Source organism: Macaca nemestrina, chromosome 12 (assembly GCF_043159975.1).
Source record: "Macaca nemestrina isolate mMacNem1 chromosome 12, mMacNem.hap1, whole genome shotgun sequence".
Lineage (NCBI taxonomy): Eukaryota > Metazoa > Chordata > Mammalia > Primates > Cercopithecidae > Macaca > Macaca nemestrina.
The window spans coordinates 7,277,307-7,292,475 of NC_092136.1; the positions used below are offsets into that span (position 1 = coordinate 7,277,307).

A 15,169-nucleotide genomic window follows, 5' to 3' on the forward strand; every position below is an offset into this window, starting at 1 on the left:
ATAGTTCTACTCCCCAGCTCAAAGTCACAAATCAAATCTTAAAAAATGTATTCAACTATCCTTCCTCAAACAGCTTTGCCCCCAAAATTTATAATCTAACTTAATCAGGTGTATTACAACGTCAGTATTGTAAAATTAGGAATCTTTGTCACATTGTAATCCACAAAATCCTTGGGTATACAATGGTTTCTATAAAAGCTAAAGGCTACATAGAACTCCATTTCCAAACAGGATAAATATATAAAACATAAAATATTTTTGGCCAAAAGCCAAATTCAATATTAATACACCTTTCCCCCTCCTCTGGTGCACAGAAAAGTCACCTGAAAAGTTTTAATCACAGATTCACAGTATATTCACAAATGGAAACAAAACAGTTATCCTACTTCAAAACTGGAGGGTGTGGTGGGGGGAGAAAATACTAACCAATCTCTGGCTGTAACGAATCCTTTCTTCTTCGGGTTCCATCTCTCACTCTTCTGTTGAAATTACTGTAAAGAAACCACTCCAGGGCTGCCTTCCTCTTCCTCCTTAGGAACCAGATTGCAACACTAAAGAATAATGATACAAGCATAAATGAGAACTCATTCTCAAACTTGTGCTTTCTGTTCACGGAAAGGAGTATTTAAGGTAACTGTTAAAGGTTCTCTGAAAAATCAGGTTCCTCTTCATGAGTTTGGGACCTTTCTGCTTTTGGGCAAGTGGTTCCATGTCTTGTTCAACATTAATCACATTACAACTGTCGGAGGCCTAGACGAAACGAGATGTTGGTTTCAGTTCCTTGTGGATGGGCCACACCACTAGTTTCTCCTCACAGGATTGCCACTAGCAAGGATCCCCTTCGTGACAGCATCAGCAAGAAAAAAAAAGCTCAGGACTTTTATCTCTAGAGAGCTGACCAGGTGAAACACCACTGAACTAATCCCAATCCTAACCAAATTAGTTCTCTCTCACCAGTAATCAGAAACTAAAGGAAAGAAGGGCAGACTATGTAAAAAGAGGACAAGAAATTAGGATTTAAATGACCCCAAAACAATTTCCCATACCCCTCCTGTAAGGCCGTGCACAATCGTCGCCTTCCTTTCTAGACTCCCCGGGTCTTTTCATTCTCAAATCTACCCTCCACCCCAACACAAGATGTGCACAACTCCGAAACAAATTTCAGAGGCGCAAATCAAGGACCAAAATTCCATCTGATCTTTTTGGATAAAGTAATAAAACAAACGATCGCATCTATGGATACGAGGAAAATACATCTTGTCCAAAAATGCAATAAAAGACCGGCCGGCGCGACGGTCAATCGGCAATACCAAGAAAGGGTTTCCTTTTTTCTAAATATTCTCGTGGATAATGGCTTCCATTGAGAACGCAGGTTCCCCCCGTTTTTGTCACTACATTACAGCCACGTTAACAGCATCCTTTCAAAACTGCTACGAGACCAGAGGACCCGATGACACAGTTTGCGAGAGCAGCTGGTGGCAGAGCCCTCCCGGAGGAAGCCCTGGCCCCAAGTCCGGAGGGAAACCGTGCTTGCACCCCCTGGGCGACGACCACCCGGGCTTGGAGCAGCCAGGGCCGGAGAGGAAAAAGGGCGAATGTCGCTGGGCTCCCCCAGGAAAAGGCGTTTCAATGGTTCACCCATGGGAAAAAGAAATAGAAACTTTACATTCAGTCTTTGGATAACACAGTCAACCAAACTTCCAAATGAGGGGGGAGGGGGAAACTCACCGGAGATTCTGCTCTTGAGTTCCTGTCCAAGTGAGAAGTAAAAGATTCCAAAGCTGAGAGGAATAATTAAATCCCAAACGTCGTCTTCGGTTTTTCCGTGGATCAACCCAGTATCCAGAGAGGGTCAGAGCGACCAGGAAAAGGGAGCAAACAGTTGCTGAATCAAACCTCCTCTTCTGGCTTTGGAGACCGGGAGTCGGAGGCGTCAGGAGAGGCGAGCGCGACCCCTCGGCGCCGAGCCCGGGGCGCCCCCGCCTCCCCCGGGCCAGTGGTCAGCAGCCCGGGCCCGAGCCCCGGGCCGGCCCCGGCCGCAGGGAGCGCCCTCCTCGCCGTGCCCTCGGCCAGCAGGGGCTGGTCGCCTCCGGGAGCAGCGGCCGATCAGCTGAGACCGGCCGGCCCGAGGCTCCCCGCGCCGCCCCGGCCCCCCGGAACGCGGGCCCCGGCCCCGGGGGGCGGACAGGGCGGGAGCGGCGCGGCACGCCGGGTTGGGGGCCCTGGCTCCCCTCGCGTCTCCCCCTCAGCTCCGGCTCCGCGCTGCGGGACGAGCCCCCTGGCTACTCCCCAGTCGCAGAGGAGGGATTCCGGGGGATGGGCCCCCTGGCGTTGCCCCTCCTTCCGGAGCGCCCCCTGCCCAGGAAAGACAGAGCGGCGACAGGCCCAGCCGCTGGGAAGGTGCTCCGCGAGCCGCCGCCGCCGCTGCCGGGGAGGGGTGTTGTTTCCCTCACACAGGAGGAGCCGCTGAAGCAGCAGCCGCCATTTTGAACCCGTCAGACTCTCACATACACACAGCTCCTCCGAGGCGCACTGCGCAGGCGCCACCTCCCCACCCCTCCTCCAGCTCGCCTCTCCACCCCCCACCCCCTTCAGGCCTCCCTGCGCTTCTTACCGCTCTCCCGGGCGCGCGTGAACGCGCACGCGTCACTCCCCTCTAACGCGGACACACCGCCGGCGCGCGCACGCGCGGATGCGTCGGCCTCGAATCGCCCGCGCCCCGCGACGCCGACGCGGCTCCCTGCGCCCCCTCGCGTCAGGCCGCCCGCCCGCCCTCCCGCCGGCCCGCCGCCCCCGCTCCCCGTCGGCGTTCTTCCAGGGCTCGGGCCCGGCCGGCTGCTCGCGCCTGCGCGAAGGGCACCGATCCTCCTCCGCGCGCCCTCCCCCCACGCACCCTCACACACACTTCGCCTCTGTGACCCCGCCCCTCGCGGCCAGCTGCGCCGGTCGCCCTCCCCCACCCCCCTTGGGAGGGTGGTGACCCCCCCGACCCCCTACAAAGCATATCACCCCCCCAAGCAGTGAGAGACATGCGCCCCCTTCCCCTTCAACCGCCCTCGGCCCCAGGCGGCCCGTCACAGTCACACAACCTGAGGGCCGGGAGGCCTGGGCCAGGGCAACCGATGCCCGCCTCAAAGCAGGGTCTCCCGGGGTCAGGTCGCCGGGCTGGGCCTGCGCGACCTGGGCTCCCGGCTCAGGCCTGCCCAGGGCGAGAGGGCGCAGGGAAGGGGTGCATGGCCGCCGGCTGCCTTCCCTTCGCGTGCCGGCCGGTGGGCCGAGGCCGGCCTGCCCGCCATCCCTAGGCAGGCCCCGGCGCCGCCGCCACGGGGCCCGTCCGCCCTGGGCCCGGGGGCTCCTCGGTGCAGCGGCCTGGCCCCGCCTCACCCACTGCTCGTCGCTCCGAAGGGGCAGGAAACAGGAGTAGCATGTCTGTCCTGGGCTCGGCTCCCTGGGGGAGCTGCAGGCGCTTAACAAGGGCGTCCACAGGTACCAGGCGCAGGAACGGTCTCCGCGACGGCCCGGGGGCGGCGGCGGCCGGCGCGCCCACCGCCGGCCGGAGGCGCCTGGCGAGGTGGCCCAGGAAGCCCCCGCTCCTCGGCCACGCTCAGCTTTCCGCCGCGCCGGTGCCCCCGGCGGCCCGGGTGGGACGTGACCCCGCCCCCGGCGAGTCGGGGCGCCCCCCACGGAGGGGTGCGCGGGCCGCCCCCGGCCCCCGGCCCGACCCTGCCGCCCCGGGCCGTGGCGGGCGCGGGAGGCCCGACCGGGAAGATGTCTCCTCTTGGTGCGCGCAGCTTCGCGCGGGGGTCAGCGACGGGGCAGCGGCCGCCCGAGCTGCGCCGGCCCTGCCCACGGACCGGCTCCTGCAGCCCGACAGCTGTCCGACGGGCCAGCAGGCTCCGAACGTCGACGGAGCCCGGCCGGAGGTACCCGAGCAATGCCATGCGAGCAGCCCAGCCGCGATCCGGGCATTTCCCCAGCCAATCTCTTGCTCTGGGGCCCGTTTAAATTCTAAATCCCACAAAGGATGGTGGCTGGGGCGTTACACATCGGGGTTGGCACTACTGGCTCCACTACGCCCTTGTTGAGCGGTGTCACACAAATCTTTTTCTCCCTGCCTTGGTTTCCCACTCTTCAGGTTCTGACTCCTGGAAGCAGGGAATGGAGCAGAGAGGTAGGGCATGGAGTGAATCATGTAACCTGCATAAACAGCCATCAACCCTTTCAGGAGGACGTTAGCGAGACAATTAAAATAATGATACCTTCTAATTCTATCAAGGCTTGAACTCCAAGGTAAAAGCGCTACGTCAGTGCAAGGTATTATTATTTATTACCACAGAAGGTTTTTCTGCATGCAGAACTTGGGGAGTTTGTACAGACATTCTCTGCTTTGTTTCACAACATCCTTAGGAGACAAGCTGAAGTGCCTGTTAGCGCTATATCCATTTTAAAGATAGACAACTGAAGTATAGAAAGGTTAAAGAGCTTGCATAATTACTCCAACAGCCGACTGAAACATCTCACAAACAGCTAAAAAGGTTTGTTAATAAGATATCATCCTCTTGCATTCTAGTCACTGGGAAATATTCTTTATTTTGATACCAGTTTTGTTCAGACTTCTTAGATTTTCAGAGCACTGATACAAAATAGATAATCACAGAAACTGTATCAGATCTAAAGTCTCTTTAAATCTTTCCGACAGTGGTAAAATATATTTTAAAAGCAGCAGTCTCTCACACTGGTGCTACCAGATATGGTCCCATAGGCATCTGGCTCTCTGTAGGTATAGGAAAAGTTAGCAGCTTGTTTCGTTTGTTTTTTAAGCAGGAGAGAAAGCTTTTGCCATTGTCAGATTAAGTGTTGGGCCTTGTTGCTATTTGCAAAATAAACAGCTTTATTTCCTTCCTACTCACCCTTATAACCCAGGGAATACTTGGCGGAAAAGAGAAAGTCTCTAGGAGTAGCTCAACTTGGTCTTGCCCTTTTTCTTAACATTCAGACCCCCTTAAGTAATTAACCCTCAAGGTAAGTTGCACACCCTTGGCGAACAGATACCTCCAAGTTTAACTCATGTGGGCATGCTGGAAGGAAACCTAGAAAGGCTTTAGACCAGGCTGGGCACAGTGGCTTACACCTGTAATCCCAGAACTTTGGGAAGCCAAGGCAGGTGGATCACCTGAGGTCAGGCGTTCAAGACCAGCCTGGCCAACATGGCAAAACCCCGGCTCTACTAAAAAAACAAAAACAAAAACAAAATTAGCTGGGCATGGTGGTGCATGCCTATAATCCCAGTTACTTGGGAGGCTGAGGCAGGAGAATCACTTGAATGCAGGAGGTGGAGGTTGCAGTGAGCCGAGATGGCGCTAATGCACCCAGTTTGGGCTACAGAGCAAGACTCCACCCCCTCCCCCCCCCCTCAAAAAAAGGCTCTAGAACAGTAATAGTAGTACTTATTTTGAATGGGACTGCAAGTAGAGCAAGATTTGTCAGATTGCAGCCAGCTCTTTTCCAGTAGAAAACCATTTGTTAACTAGTCTGCGTTGGGGGAATGGGACATTTAAACAGATATACACAATGGTTTCTCCACAGGCAGGCTTTGTTAATATTCCAGAGCAGATATGCAGGGTGAGATAAGAGATAGACAGATGGCTGGTGATTCCTCCCACCATCACAGTGGCTCTGATTGGCAAAGACAGATCTGTGAGGCTCACTGCATTGGTCTAAAACAGCCATTTGCAGGGAGAATAGAGCTTGGGGGATTCCCCAAGAAGGCCACCAGAACTGTGAACTCTATGGCTTCAACCCTGACAATGGTATATGGGAAAAAGGAAATAAAAATGCATTCTAGAGGCACTGAGAACAGGGTCCCTGGCTGAAATAAATTGGTACCTTAATAAGATATTAATAAATCCCTGCCTTTTTGAGCAAAGCTAAGACCCAACAAATGCTGAGAGTCAAAATCCAGTCACCCTTTTCTTTTCTCTTATTTTCTTTTCTTTTCTTTTTTTTCGGATGGAGTTTTGCTCTTGTTGCCCAGGCTGGAGTGCAGTGGCTCAATCTCGGCTCACTGCAACCTTCACCTCCTGGGTTCAAGCAATTCTCCCACCTCAACCTCCAAGTAGCTGGGATTACAGGTGTCCGCCACCACGCCTGGCTCACCCATTTCTTTTGGGAGACTTTACGGTGCGAAAAGAGAACTCTTTAGTCTGGTTAAGCTAAACTATTTCCAGTTTATCCTTAAATGTTAAGGAGGAAGTAAAGATGTCCCAAACAGTGTAGGTCTAAACTGAAATAGAGAAGTTGGTTGTGAAGATTCCCCAGGAGGTAGCATAACCAGTGGTTAAAAAGCTTTGGCCGGGTGCCGTGGCTCACACCTGTAATCCCAACACTTTGGGAGGCCGAGGCAAGCGGATCATGAGGTCAAAAGTTTGAGACCAGCCTGGCCAATGTGGTGAAACCTCGTCTCTACTACAAATACAAAAAATAGCTGGGTGTGGTGGTACGTGCCTGTAATCCCAGCTACTCGGGAGGCTGAGGCAGGAAGAACCGTTTGAACCCGGGAGGCCGAGGTTGCAGGGAGCCAAGATCACGCCATTGTACTCTAGCCTGGGCAACATGGGGAGACTCTGTCTCAAAACAAAACAAAACAAAACAAATCAAAAACAAAAAAAGAGGCTGAGGTGGAGGATTGCTAGAGTCCAGGAGTTGGAGGTTACAATGAACTATGACTATGCCACTGCACTTCAGCCTGAGTGACAGTGAGACCCTATCTCTAAAAAAAAAAAAAAAAGAAGGGAAGGTTTTAGGTAAAGATGATTCAATATTTAAGAAACTTGAAGTTTTCATGTGAGTCAAGAGTTTGCATAGACCTTAAGTGTGATGACTTATTCCTCGATTCTCTTCCCCCTCCCTTTTTTAATTTTTTTAAATTTTTTTATTTTTAGACAGTCTTGCTGTGTCACCCAGCCTGGAGTGCAATGGCATGATCTTGGCTCGCCGCAACATCCATCTCCCGGGTTCAAGCAATTCTCCTGCCTCAGCTTCCTGAGAAGTTGGGATTACAAGCACCCACCACCATGCCTGGCTAATTTTTGTGTTTTTAGTAGAGACAGGGTTTCACCATGTTGGCCAGGCTGGTCTCAAACTCCCTATCTCAGGTGATCTGCGCCCCTCAGCCTCCCAAAGTGCTGGGATTACAGGCATGAACCACCGCACCGGGCCCTCTTACCTATCCTAACTCCTGGTTTCTCTCCCCAACCCCCAACCCTGGTGTCTCCACTTTTTATTTTTCCCTCCCTCTTCCGTGACTCCAGCTGCCTCTTTCTCATCATCACCTACCTCCTGAAGTCTCTTTCTCTCCAGCCTTCTTTCTGTCATTTGGCCCACCCCGTCCTCCATGTTCATTCTCTCTCTCCTGGCCCAGTATCATCTGACTGAATGGCTTGCCCACTTTCCTTTAGAATCCATTCGGTGCCCTTAATCACCTCAATCCCATGCTCTCTGTGTTACTTAACCATTTCCTGAACATATCCCTCCACCCGCCCCCAACCCCAGGAAAAAAAAAAAAGAAAGAAAAAAACTCCTAGGGTTAAATGGTGTTGGGGGGTGATGATAGAAAGTCTTCTTTTTTTCTTTTTTCTTTTTTTTTTTTTTTTTTTTTGAGACGGAGTCTCACTCTGTCGCCCAGGCTGGAGTGCAGTGGTGCGATCTCGGCTCACTGCAAGCTCCGCCTCCAGGGTTCACGCCATTCTCCTGTCTCAGCCTCCCGAGTAGCTGGGACTACAGGCGCCCACAACCGCGCCCGGCTAATTTTTTTGTATTTTTAGTAGAGATGGGGTTTCACCGTGTTAGGCAGGATGGTCTCCTCAATTTCCTGACTTCGTGATCCACCCGCCTCGGCCTCCCAAAGTGCTGGGATTACAGGCGTGAGCTGTCATGCCTGGCCAAAAGTTTTCTTTTAAGTTTGGAAGTTGAATCTGAATTGATCAGGGAAGAAAAATGAAAGGCAGAAATGCCCTGCAGATTCTTGGATCATCAGACATGGATGTCGCATGAGGTTCTTGCATGGAACGTGGCTGACCCTTTCCTTGGGACCATGGGACCACCACCCTCCCTGGCCCCGTGCTTCCTTGCTGCCAGCTTTTCCAGGTATGTGACCATCAGCTGTGCAGACCCACTGCTCCTGAGTGCTGGGGTGAACTTTGGCTGTTGGGGCAACTGCAGCAGTGTCTGAGACCCACCTGTTCTTCAGCAGCCTTAGCTTTGCTTTGGGGCCAGGCCACCCTCACTTCTCACTTCTAAAAGGGTGGGACTTCCTGCTGTGCCTGGGCGTGGAGCTCAAAGATGCGGAGCCTGTGTGTCAGCTACACCTGCTTGCTGGGGGCAGTTTCTGGCACCCTGGGGTTTCAGGGTCTCTTTGCGACCTTGCACTAGCTTCCCAGCTTGGGTTGGTGGTGACGGTCATGCAGGGCTCCAGCCATTTCCCCAAAGGACCAAATGCTTAAGCACTTAGGCCTGTTTAGCCCCTCCCAGTGAGACTGATCTTTGTTTATCTTCTTCAAGGGCATTCACTACCTTTCGTCAGTTTCTGCTAAAGCTGGTGTTCCTTCAGCCACTTTGTGAGAGGTTCTGAGCCCGTCAGAACTTCAGTTCTCTTTAATAAAACAGAGTAGGCCGGGCGCGGTGGTTTACACCTGTAATCCCAGCACTTTGGGAGACCAAGGCAGGCGGATCACCTGAGGTCAGGAGTTCAAGACCAGCCTGGGCAACATTGTGAAACCCCATCTCTACTAAAAATACAAAAAATAGCTGGGTGCGGTGGCACATGCCTGTATTCCCAGCTACTCGGGAGGCTGAGGCAGGAGAATCACTTGAGCCTGGGAGGTGGGTGGAGGTTGCAGCGAGCCAAGATCATGCCACTGCACTCTAGCCTGGGCAACAGAGCAAGACTCTGTCTCAAAAAAAAACCTATATATATATGTATTTAAATATATATAATATATAAAACGTATATATTTAAAACATATGTATAACATATATATAAATAAAACAGAAGTAGTGACTCCTGCCCTGTTTTCTCCTAGGATTGTTGTGGAGTGAAATGGACTAATGGACATGAATACCCTTTGGAAACTAGAAGACAACTTATTTTAGAAAGGATTTCTGAGGCCTTGCGCAGCGGCTCATGCCTGTAATCCCAGCACTTTGGGAGACCAAGGTGGGCAGATCACCTGAAGTCAGGAGTTCGAGACCAGCCTGATCAAAATGGAGAAACCCCGTCTCTACTAAAAATACAAAATTAGCTGGGCATGGTGGCTCATGCCTGTAATCCCAGCTACTTGGGAGGCTGAGGCAGGAGAATCGCTTGAACCCGGGAGCCAGAGGTTGCAGTGACCCAAGATTGCACTATTGCATTCCAGCCTGGACAACAAGAGTGAAACTTCCATCTCAAAAAAAAAAAAAAAAAGAAAGAAAGAAAAAAAGGATTTCTGATTTTCCTATTTTTTAAAATATTTTTACTTGTTAAATTTTTTTCATAGAAACAGGGTCTCACTATGTTGCCCGGCTGGTCTCGAACTACTGGCCTCATGTGATACTCCTGCTTTGACTTCCCAAAGTGCCTGGGATTACAAGCATGAGCCACTGCACCCAGCCAGTTCTCCTATTTTTAAATTTATTTTTATTTTATTGTGGTAAGAACACTTGATGTGAGATTTACTGTTTTAACAAAGTTTTAAGTGTACAATACATTCTCCATTTTATTTTTCTCCTACATGTAGGATTTGGGTACTTACTGAGTACACTGTGCCCAATGCTAAATTAAGTGCTTGGATAGAGAAAGGAGGTTTGAAAAATTAGAAGCCTTGGCTTTTACCTTCGAAGACTTCATATTGAAGAAAGGACACCATAAAGATGTGACATACTCAGAGAATAATCATCATTCCAGTGAATTGCTGAAAGATAATTTAGACCATAAGAACTGGTCTTCAAATTGCAATTGGATATAAGCCCCGTGGGGCAGGAAGTTTTGTTCATTGCTGGATTCCCCAATGCCTAGAACAGTGCCAGGCATAGTTGGCACTCATTCCTTCATATTTATTGAATTGGCCAATAAAGTAGTGCAGTGTTGCTTTTGAGGGAAGGAGTATGAAGGCTGGAGAGCATTGAGTCCTGCAGAGAAGCTTGGATTTGTGAGAGTAAGAGAGGCACATATGTTCTGGAGCAGAGAAGGTTGATGCAATAGTAATCGTTCCAGAGAAACTGTTCCTGCAGCTGTCATTGCAGCTGGAATAGAAGTGATAGAAACCAAATCCTGTACTACTGCAAACCAAGCTAGGAGGTATGTGAATGTTAGGCCAAGTTCTTCACTCTGTTTTTATTCCAGCTCCTCTTGTGATTTTGTCTTTGAGCTCCACTTACCTCTACTGTCTCCAGTTCAAGATGTCGACTTTAGAGTCCATGTTAGAGTGCAACTTTTTTGTTTGTTTGTTTTGTTTTTAGACAAGGTCTCGCTCTGGCACCCAGGCTGGAGTGCAGTGGTGCACTCTCAGCTCACTGCACTCTCCACCTCCTAGGCTCAGATGATCAGTCTTCCTACCTCAGCCTCCTGAATAGCTGGGACCACAGGCACACGCCACCACACTTGACTAGTTTTTGTATTTGGATTTTTAGTAGAGATGGGTCGTTGCCCTGTTGCCCTGGCTGGTCTCCAAATCCTGGTCTCAAGAAATTGGCCTGCCTCCCAAAGTGCTGGGATTACAGGCATGAGCCTCTGCACCTGGCCAGGAGGTTATCTTTATTTTATTTTACTTTATTTTATTTTATTTTATATTTTATTTTATTTATTTTTTTATTTATTTTGAGACAGAGTCTCGTTCTGTTACTCAGGCTGGAGTGCATTGGCGTGATCTCGGCTCACTACAACCTCCGCCTCCCGGGTTCAAGTGATTGTCTTGCCTCAGCCTCCCGAGTAGCTAGGATTACAGGTGCCTGCCACCACGCCCAGCTAATTTTTTGTATTTTTAATAGAGACAGGGTTTCTCCATGTTGGTCAGGCTGGTCTTGAACTCCTGACCTCAGGTGATCCACCCACCTCAGCCTGCCAAAATCTTGGGATTACAGGCATGAGCCACCACGCCCAGCCTTTTTTTTTTTTTTTTTTTGAGATGGAGTATTGCTCTGTTGCCCAGGCTGGAGTGCAGTGGCATGATCCAGCTCACTGCAATCTCTGCCTCCCAGGTTCAAGCGATTCTCCTGCCTCAGCCTCCCGAGTAGCTGGGACTACAGGCACCCACCACCATGTCTGGCTCATTTTTGTATTTTCAGTAGAGACAGGGTTTCACCATGTTGGCCAGGCTGGTACTGAACTCCTGACCTTAGTTGATCCACCCACCTCGGCCTCCCAAAGTGCTGGGATTACAGGGATAAGCCACTGCACCCGGCTGTTTTTTGGGGGTTTGTTTGTTTGTTTGTTTGTTTTTGAGACAAGGTCTTGCTCTGTTGCCTAGGCTGGAGTGCAGTGGAGCAATCTTGGCTCACTGCAACCTCTGCCTCCTGGGTTCAAGCGATTCTCCTGCCTTAACCTCCCAAGTAGCAGGGATTACGGGTGCCCGCCACCACACCCGGCTAATTTTTGTATTTTTAGTAGAAACAGGGTTTCACCATGTTGGCCAGGCTGATCTCAAACTCCTGACCTCAAGTGTTCTGCCCACCTTGGCCTCTCAAAGTGCTTGGATTATAGGCGTGAGCCACCACGCCCAGACAGGAGTGCAGCTTTTGATGTGATATTATAAGCTTAATATCTCCAATCAATTATTTTTCATGATGTCTCTTTAATTATAATGTACATTGTATTTAAAAAGTATAACTTTAAAATGACAATGTTGTTTTTTCCCCAAAAAAATGCTTGCTAAATATTTAAACTCTGAAGTGTATTTAGTCTTTACCTTCTTTCTGGCTAAATCTATTTTCACACTCTCTAGGAGACTGTAAGAAAATATTGACTTGACTGAGTTTAAGGTAAGATTTTCATGTTATATATATTTTTACAATTATACTTGATTTGCCACAGCTTAGAGTTCATGTTTTGATTTGGTCATAATTTCTAGATCTGCTTCTACTGCTGATCAAATTATCTTCCTATTGGTGAGCTCCATATCGTTAACTTTCTATTCCTGCATAATGTTATTGGTAGAAGAAATGTTGGAGACCCTACATCTATACCTTACTCCTTTATTACTGGAGCTGATGACAGGATTTACCCATCTGTCTATTTCATTTTTGTTTTTTTATTTTTTATTTTTATTACTGTTATTTTTTGAGATGGAGCCTCACTCTGTCGCCCAGGCTGGAGTGCGTAAGTGCAATCTCAGCTCACTGCAACCTCTGCTTCCTGGGTTCACAAGGTTCTCCTGCCTTGGCCTCCCAAGTAGCTGGGATTATAGGCGAGCGCCACCATGCCTGGCTAATTTTTATATTTTCAGTAGAGATGGGATTTTACCATGTTGGCCAGGATGGTCTCAATCTCCTCACCTGAAGTGATCCCCCCGCCTTGGCCACCCAAAGTTCTGGGACTACAGGCGTGAGCCACTGCGCCCGGCCCCCTAGCCAATTTTAAATTTTTTGTAGAGATGGGGGTCTCACTGTGTTGCCCAGACTAGTCTCGAACTCCTGGCCTCATGGGATCCTCCTGCCTCAGCCTTCCAAAGGCTGGCTTGGGTTTACAGGAATGAGCCACCGTGCCTGGCCTGATATGTTTTTAGTGTATATGTTTCCATGGGTGAAGGTTTATGCTTTGTGTAAATGTTGGTAGTTTCTATAATATGTCTTAGTATTTTACATTTCTTTCTTTTTTTTTTTTTTAGACAAGGTCTCTCCTTCTGTCACCCAGGCAGGCTGGAATGCACTGGCACGATCACAGCTCACTGCAGCCTCGACCTCCTGGGCGCAAGCGATCCTCCCACCTCAACCTCCCCAGTAGCTGGGACTACAGGCATGTGCCACCACATGCCTGATTTTTTTTTTTTTTTTTTTTTTTTGAGACGGAGTCTCGTTCTGTCGCCCAGGCTGGAGTGCAGTGGCGCGATCTCGGCTCACTGCAAGCTCCACCTCCCGGGTTCACGCCATTCTCCCGCCTCAGCCTCCAAGTAGCTGGGACTACAGGCACCCGCCACCACGCCCGGCTAGTTTTCTGTATTTTTAGTAGAGATGGGGTTTCACCATGTTAGCCAGGATGGTCTCGATCTCCTGACCTCGTGATCCACCCGCCTCGGCCTCCCAAAGTGCTGGGATTACAGGCTTGAGCCACCGCGCCCGGCCGTCACATGCCTGATTTTTAAAATATTTTTAAAATTTTTGCAGAGATGTGTTCTCCATGTGTTACCCCAAGCCGATCTCAAAACCCCTGGCCTCAAGTGAGGCCACCTGACCTCCACACCTCATCCTCCCAATGTGCTGAGATTACAGGAGTGAGCCACCATGCCCAGCTGTATTCAGTATTTTCTTTTTTTGTTGTTGTTTTTTTTTGTTTTGGAGACGGAGTGTCACTCTGTCACCCAGGCTGGAGTGCAGTGGCACAATCTCAACTCACCGAAACCTCTGCCTTCTGGGCTTAAGCCATCCTGCCACCTCAGCCTTCCCAGTAGCTGGGACTACAGGTACACACCACCATGCACAGCAAATTTTTTTTTTTTTTTGAGATGGAGTCTTGCTCTATCACTCAGGCTGGAGTGCAATGGCACAATCTCTGCTCACTGCAACCTCCGCCTCCTGGGTTCAAGCAATTGTCCTGCCTCACCCTCTCAAGTAGCTGGGATTACAGGCATGCACCACCACACCTGGCTAATTTTCTTTGTGTTTTTAGTAGAGACGGGGTTTCACCATGTTGCCTAGGCTGGTTTCAAACTCCTGACCTCAAGTGATCCACCTGCCTCGGCCTCCCAAAGTGCTGGGATTACAGGCATGAGCCACCACACCCAGCCAATTTTGTATTTTTTGTAGAGATGTGGTGTCACTATGTTGCCCAGGCTGGTCTCAAACTCACAAAGTGTTGGGATTACAGGCATGAACTGCCATGCCCACCACTGGCAGTATTTTATATTTCATTTTACTATTTACTACTCATGTAATATATCCTATAATGTACTTTATGCATTTTTCTTGTCAATGAATTTAGAAAAGTGAACAAATGGAATATGCAGTTCTGACTTGCCAGAACATAATATGGAATCCTCAGTGGCTTCCTTTTCCTTGTGCCTCTTGATGGGACCATATTTCTTTCTTTTTTTTTTTTTTTGGACAGAGTCTTACTCACTCTGTCGCCCAGGCTGGAGTGCAGTGGTGCAATATCAACTCACTGCAACCTCCATCTCCTAGGTTCAAGCAATTCTCCTGCCTTAGCCTCCAGAGTAGCTGGGATTACAAGCACGTGCCACCACGCCCAGCTAATTTTTATATTTTTAGTAGAGACAGGGTTTTACCATGTCTTTTGGCCAGACTGGTCTCAAACTCTTCACCTTAGGTGATCCACCCACCTCAACTTCCCAAAGTGCTAGGATTACAGGCGTGAGCCACTGCACCCGGCCTCCATATGTATTTAAGTTGCTCCTTAATACAGAGGCGTAGGTATATAATTGTGATGCTCTTGATAGGACAATGCCCATAATTTTCACTGTATTTTCTTTTCTTTTATCTTCTTTTTTTTTTTTTTTTTTTTTTGAGACGGAGTCTTGCTCTGTCGCCCAGGCTGGAGTGCAGTGGCGCGATCTCGGCTCACTGCAAGCTCCGCCTCCCGGGTTCACGCCATTCTCCTGCCTCAGCCTCCCGAGTAGCTGGGACTACAGGCGCCCACAACCGCGCCCGACTAATTTTTTGTATTTTTAGTAGAGACAGGGTTTCACCGTGGTCTCGATCTCCTGACCTTGTGATCCGCCCGCCTCGGCCTCCCAAAGCGCTGGGATTACAGGCGTGCTTTTTTTCTTTCTTTTGTGTGTGTGTGTGTGTGCGCGCGCGTGTGACAGAGTTTCGCTCTTGTTACCCAAGGTGGAGTACAGTGGCGCAATCTTGGCTCACTGCAACCTCTGCCTCCTGGATTCAAGCGATTCTCCTGCTTCAGCCTCCTGAGTAGGTGGAATTACAGGCACACACCACCACACCTGGCTAATTTTGTATTTTT

The 15,169-nt window shown here is 49.9% G+C and overlaps 2 protein-coding genes across 8 annotated transcripts in view; one reads left to right on the forward strand and one right to left on the reverse strand.

The window, feature by feature from the left end:
* The window catches only part of LOC105469666 (lysine demethylase 2A), a 154,138-nt gene extending 151,505 nt beyond the window's left edge, over window positions 1–2,633 (reverse strand). Inside the window, exons 1-3 of one of the 3 annotated variants that reach the window (XM_071074199.1) lie at window positions 2,615–2,633; window positions 1,729–1,908; window positions 427–551 (exon numbers count right to left, since the gene is read on the reverse strand). In XM_071074199.1, coding sequence (XP_070930300.1) covers window positions 427–468 — 42 coding nt within the window. In that variant the 5' untranslated portion in view covers window positions 469–551; window positions 1,729–1,908; window positions 2,615–2,633. Of the gene's footprint in view, window positions 1–426; window positions 552–1,728; window positions 2,545–2,614 lie in introns of those variants that run through there. The other 2 variants (XM_011721003.2, XM_011721004.3) reach the window with 2 other exon arrangements.
* A 326-nt stretch (window positions 2,634–2,959) lies between these two features.
* LOC105469665 (translation initiation factor IF-2) lies at window positions 2,960–14,672 on the forward strand. Of its 5 annotated transcripts, none has more exons than XM_071074203.1 (3): window positions 2,960–4,535; window positions 6,942–7,154; window positions 9,081–14,672. In XM_071074203.1, exon 1 carries the CDS (start codon window positions 3,426–3,428, stop codon window positions 4,083–4,085), a length of 660 nt encoding a protein of 219 aa, XP_070930304.1. In that variant the 5' UTR covers window positions 2,960–3,425; the 3' UTR covers window positions 4,086–4,535; window positions 6,942–7,154; window positions 9,081–14,672. The 5 variants fall into 5 exon arrangements, with proteins under 5 accessions (XP_070930304.1, XP_070930303.1, XP_070930302.1 ...); XM_071074202.1 differs by lacking the exon at window positions 6,942–7,154 and having other exon boundaries at window positions 9,081–12,141; window positions 12,861–14,672; XM_071074201.1 differs by lacking the exon at window positions 6,942–7,154 and having other exon boundaries at window positions 2,960–4,314; window positions 4,408–4,535.
* Window positions 14,673–15,169: the final 497 nt, after the last annotated feature.

What these genes read in the sequence shown, in the direction of transcription:
- LOC105469665 (XM_071074203.1), top strand. Translation starts at nt 3,426, where the DNA reads ATGTCTGTCCTGGGCTCGGCTCCCTGGGGGAGCTGCAGGCGCTTAACA.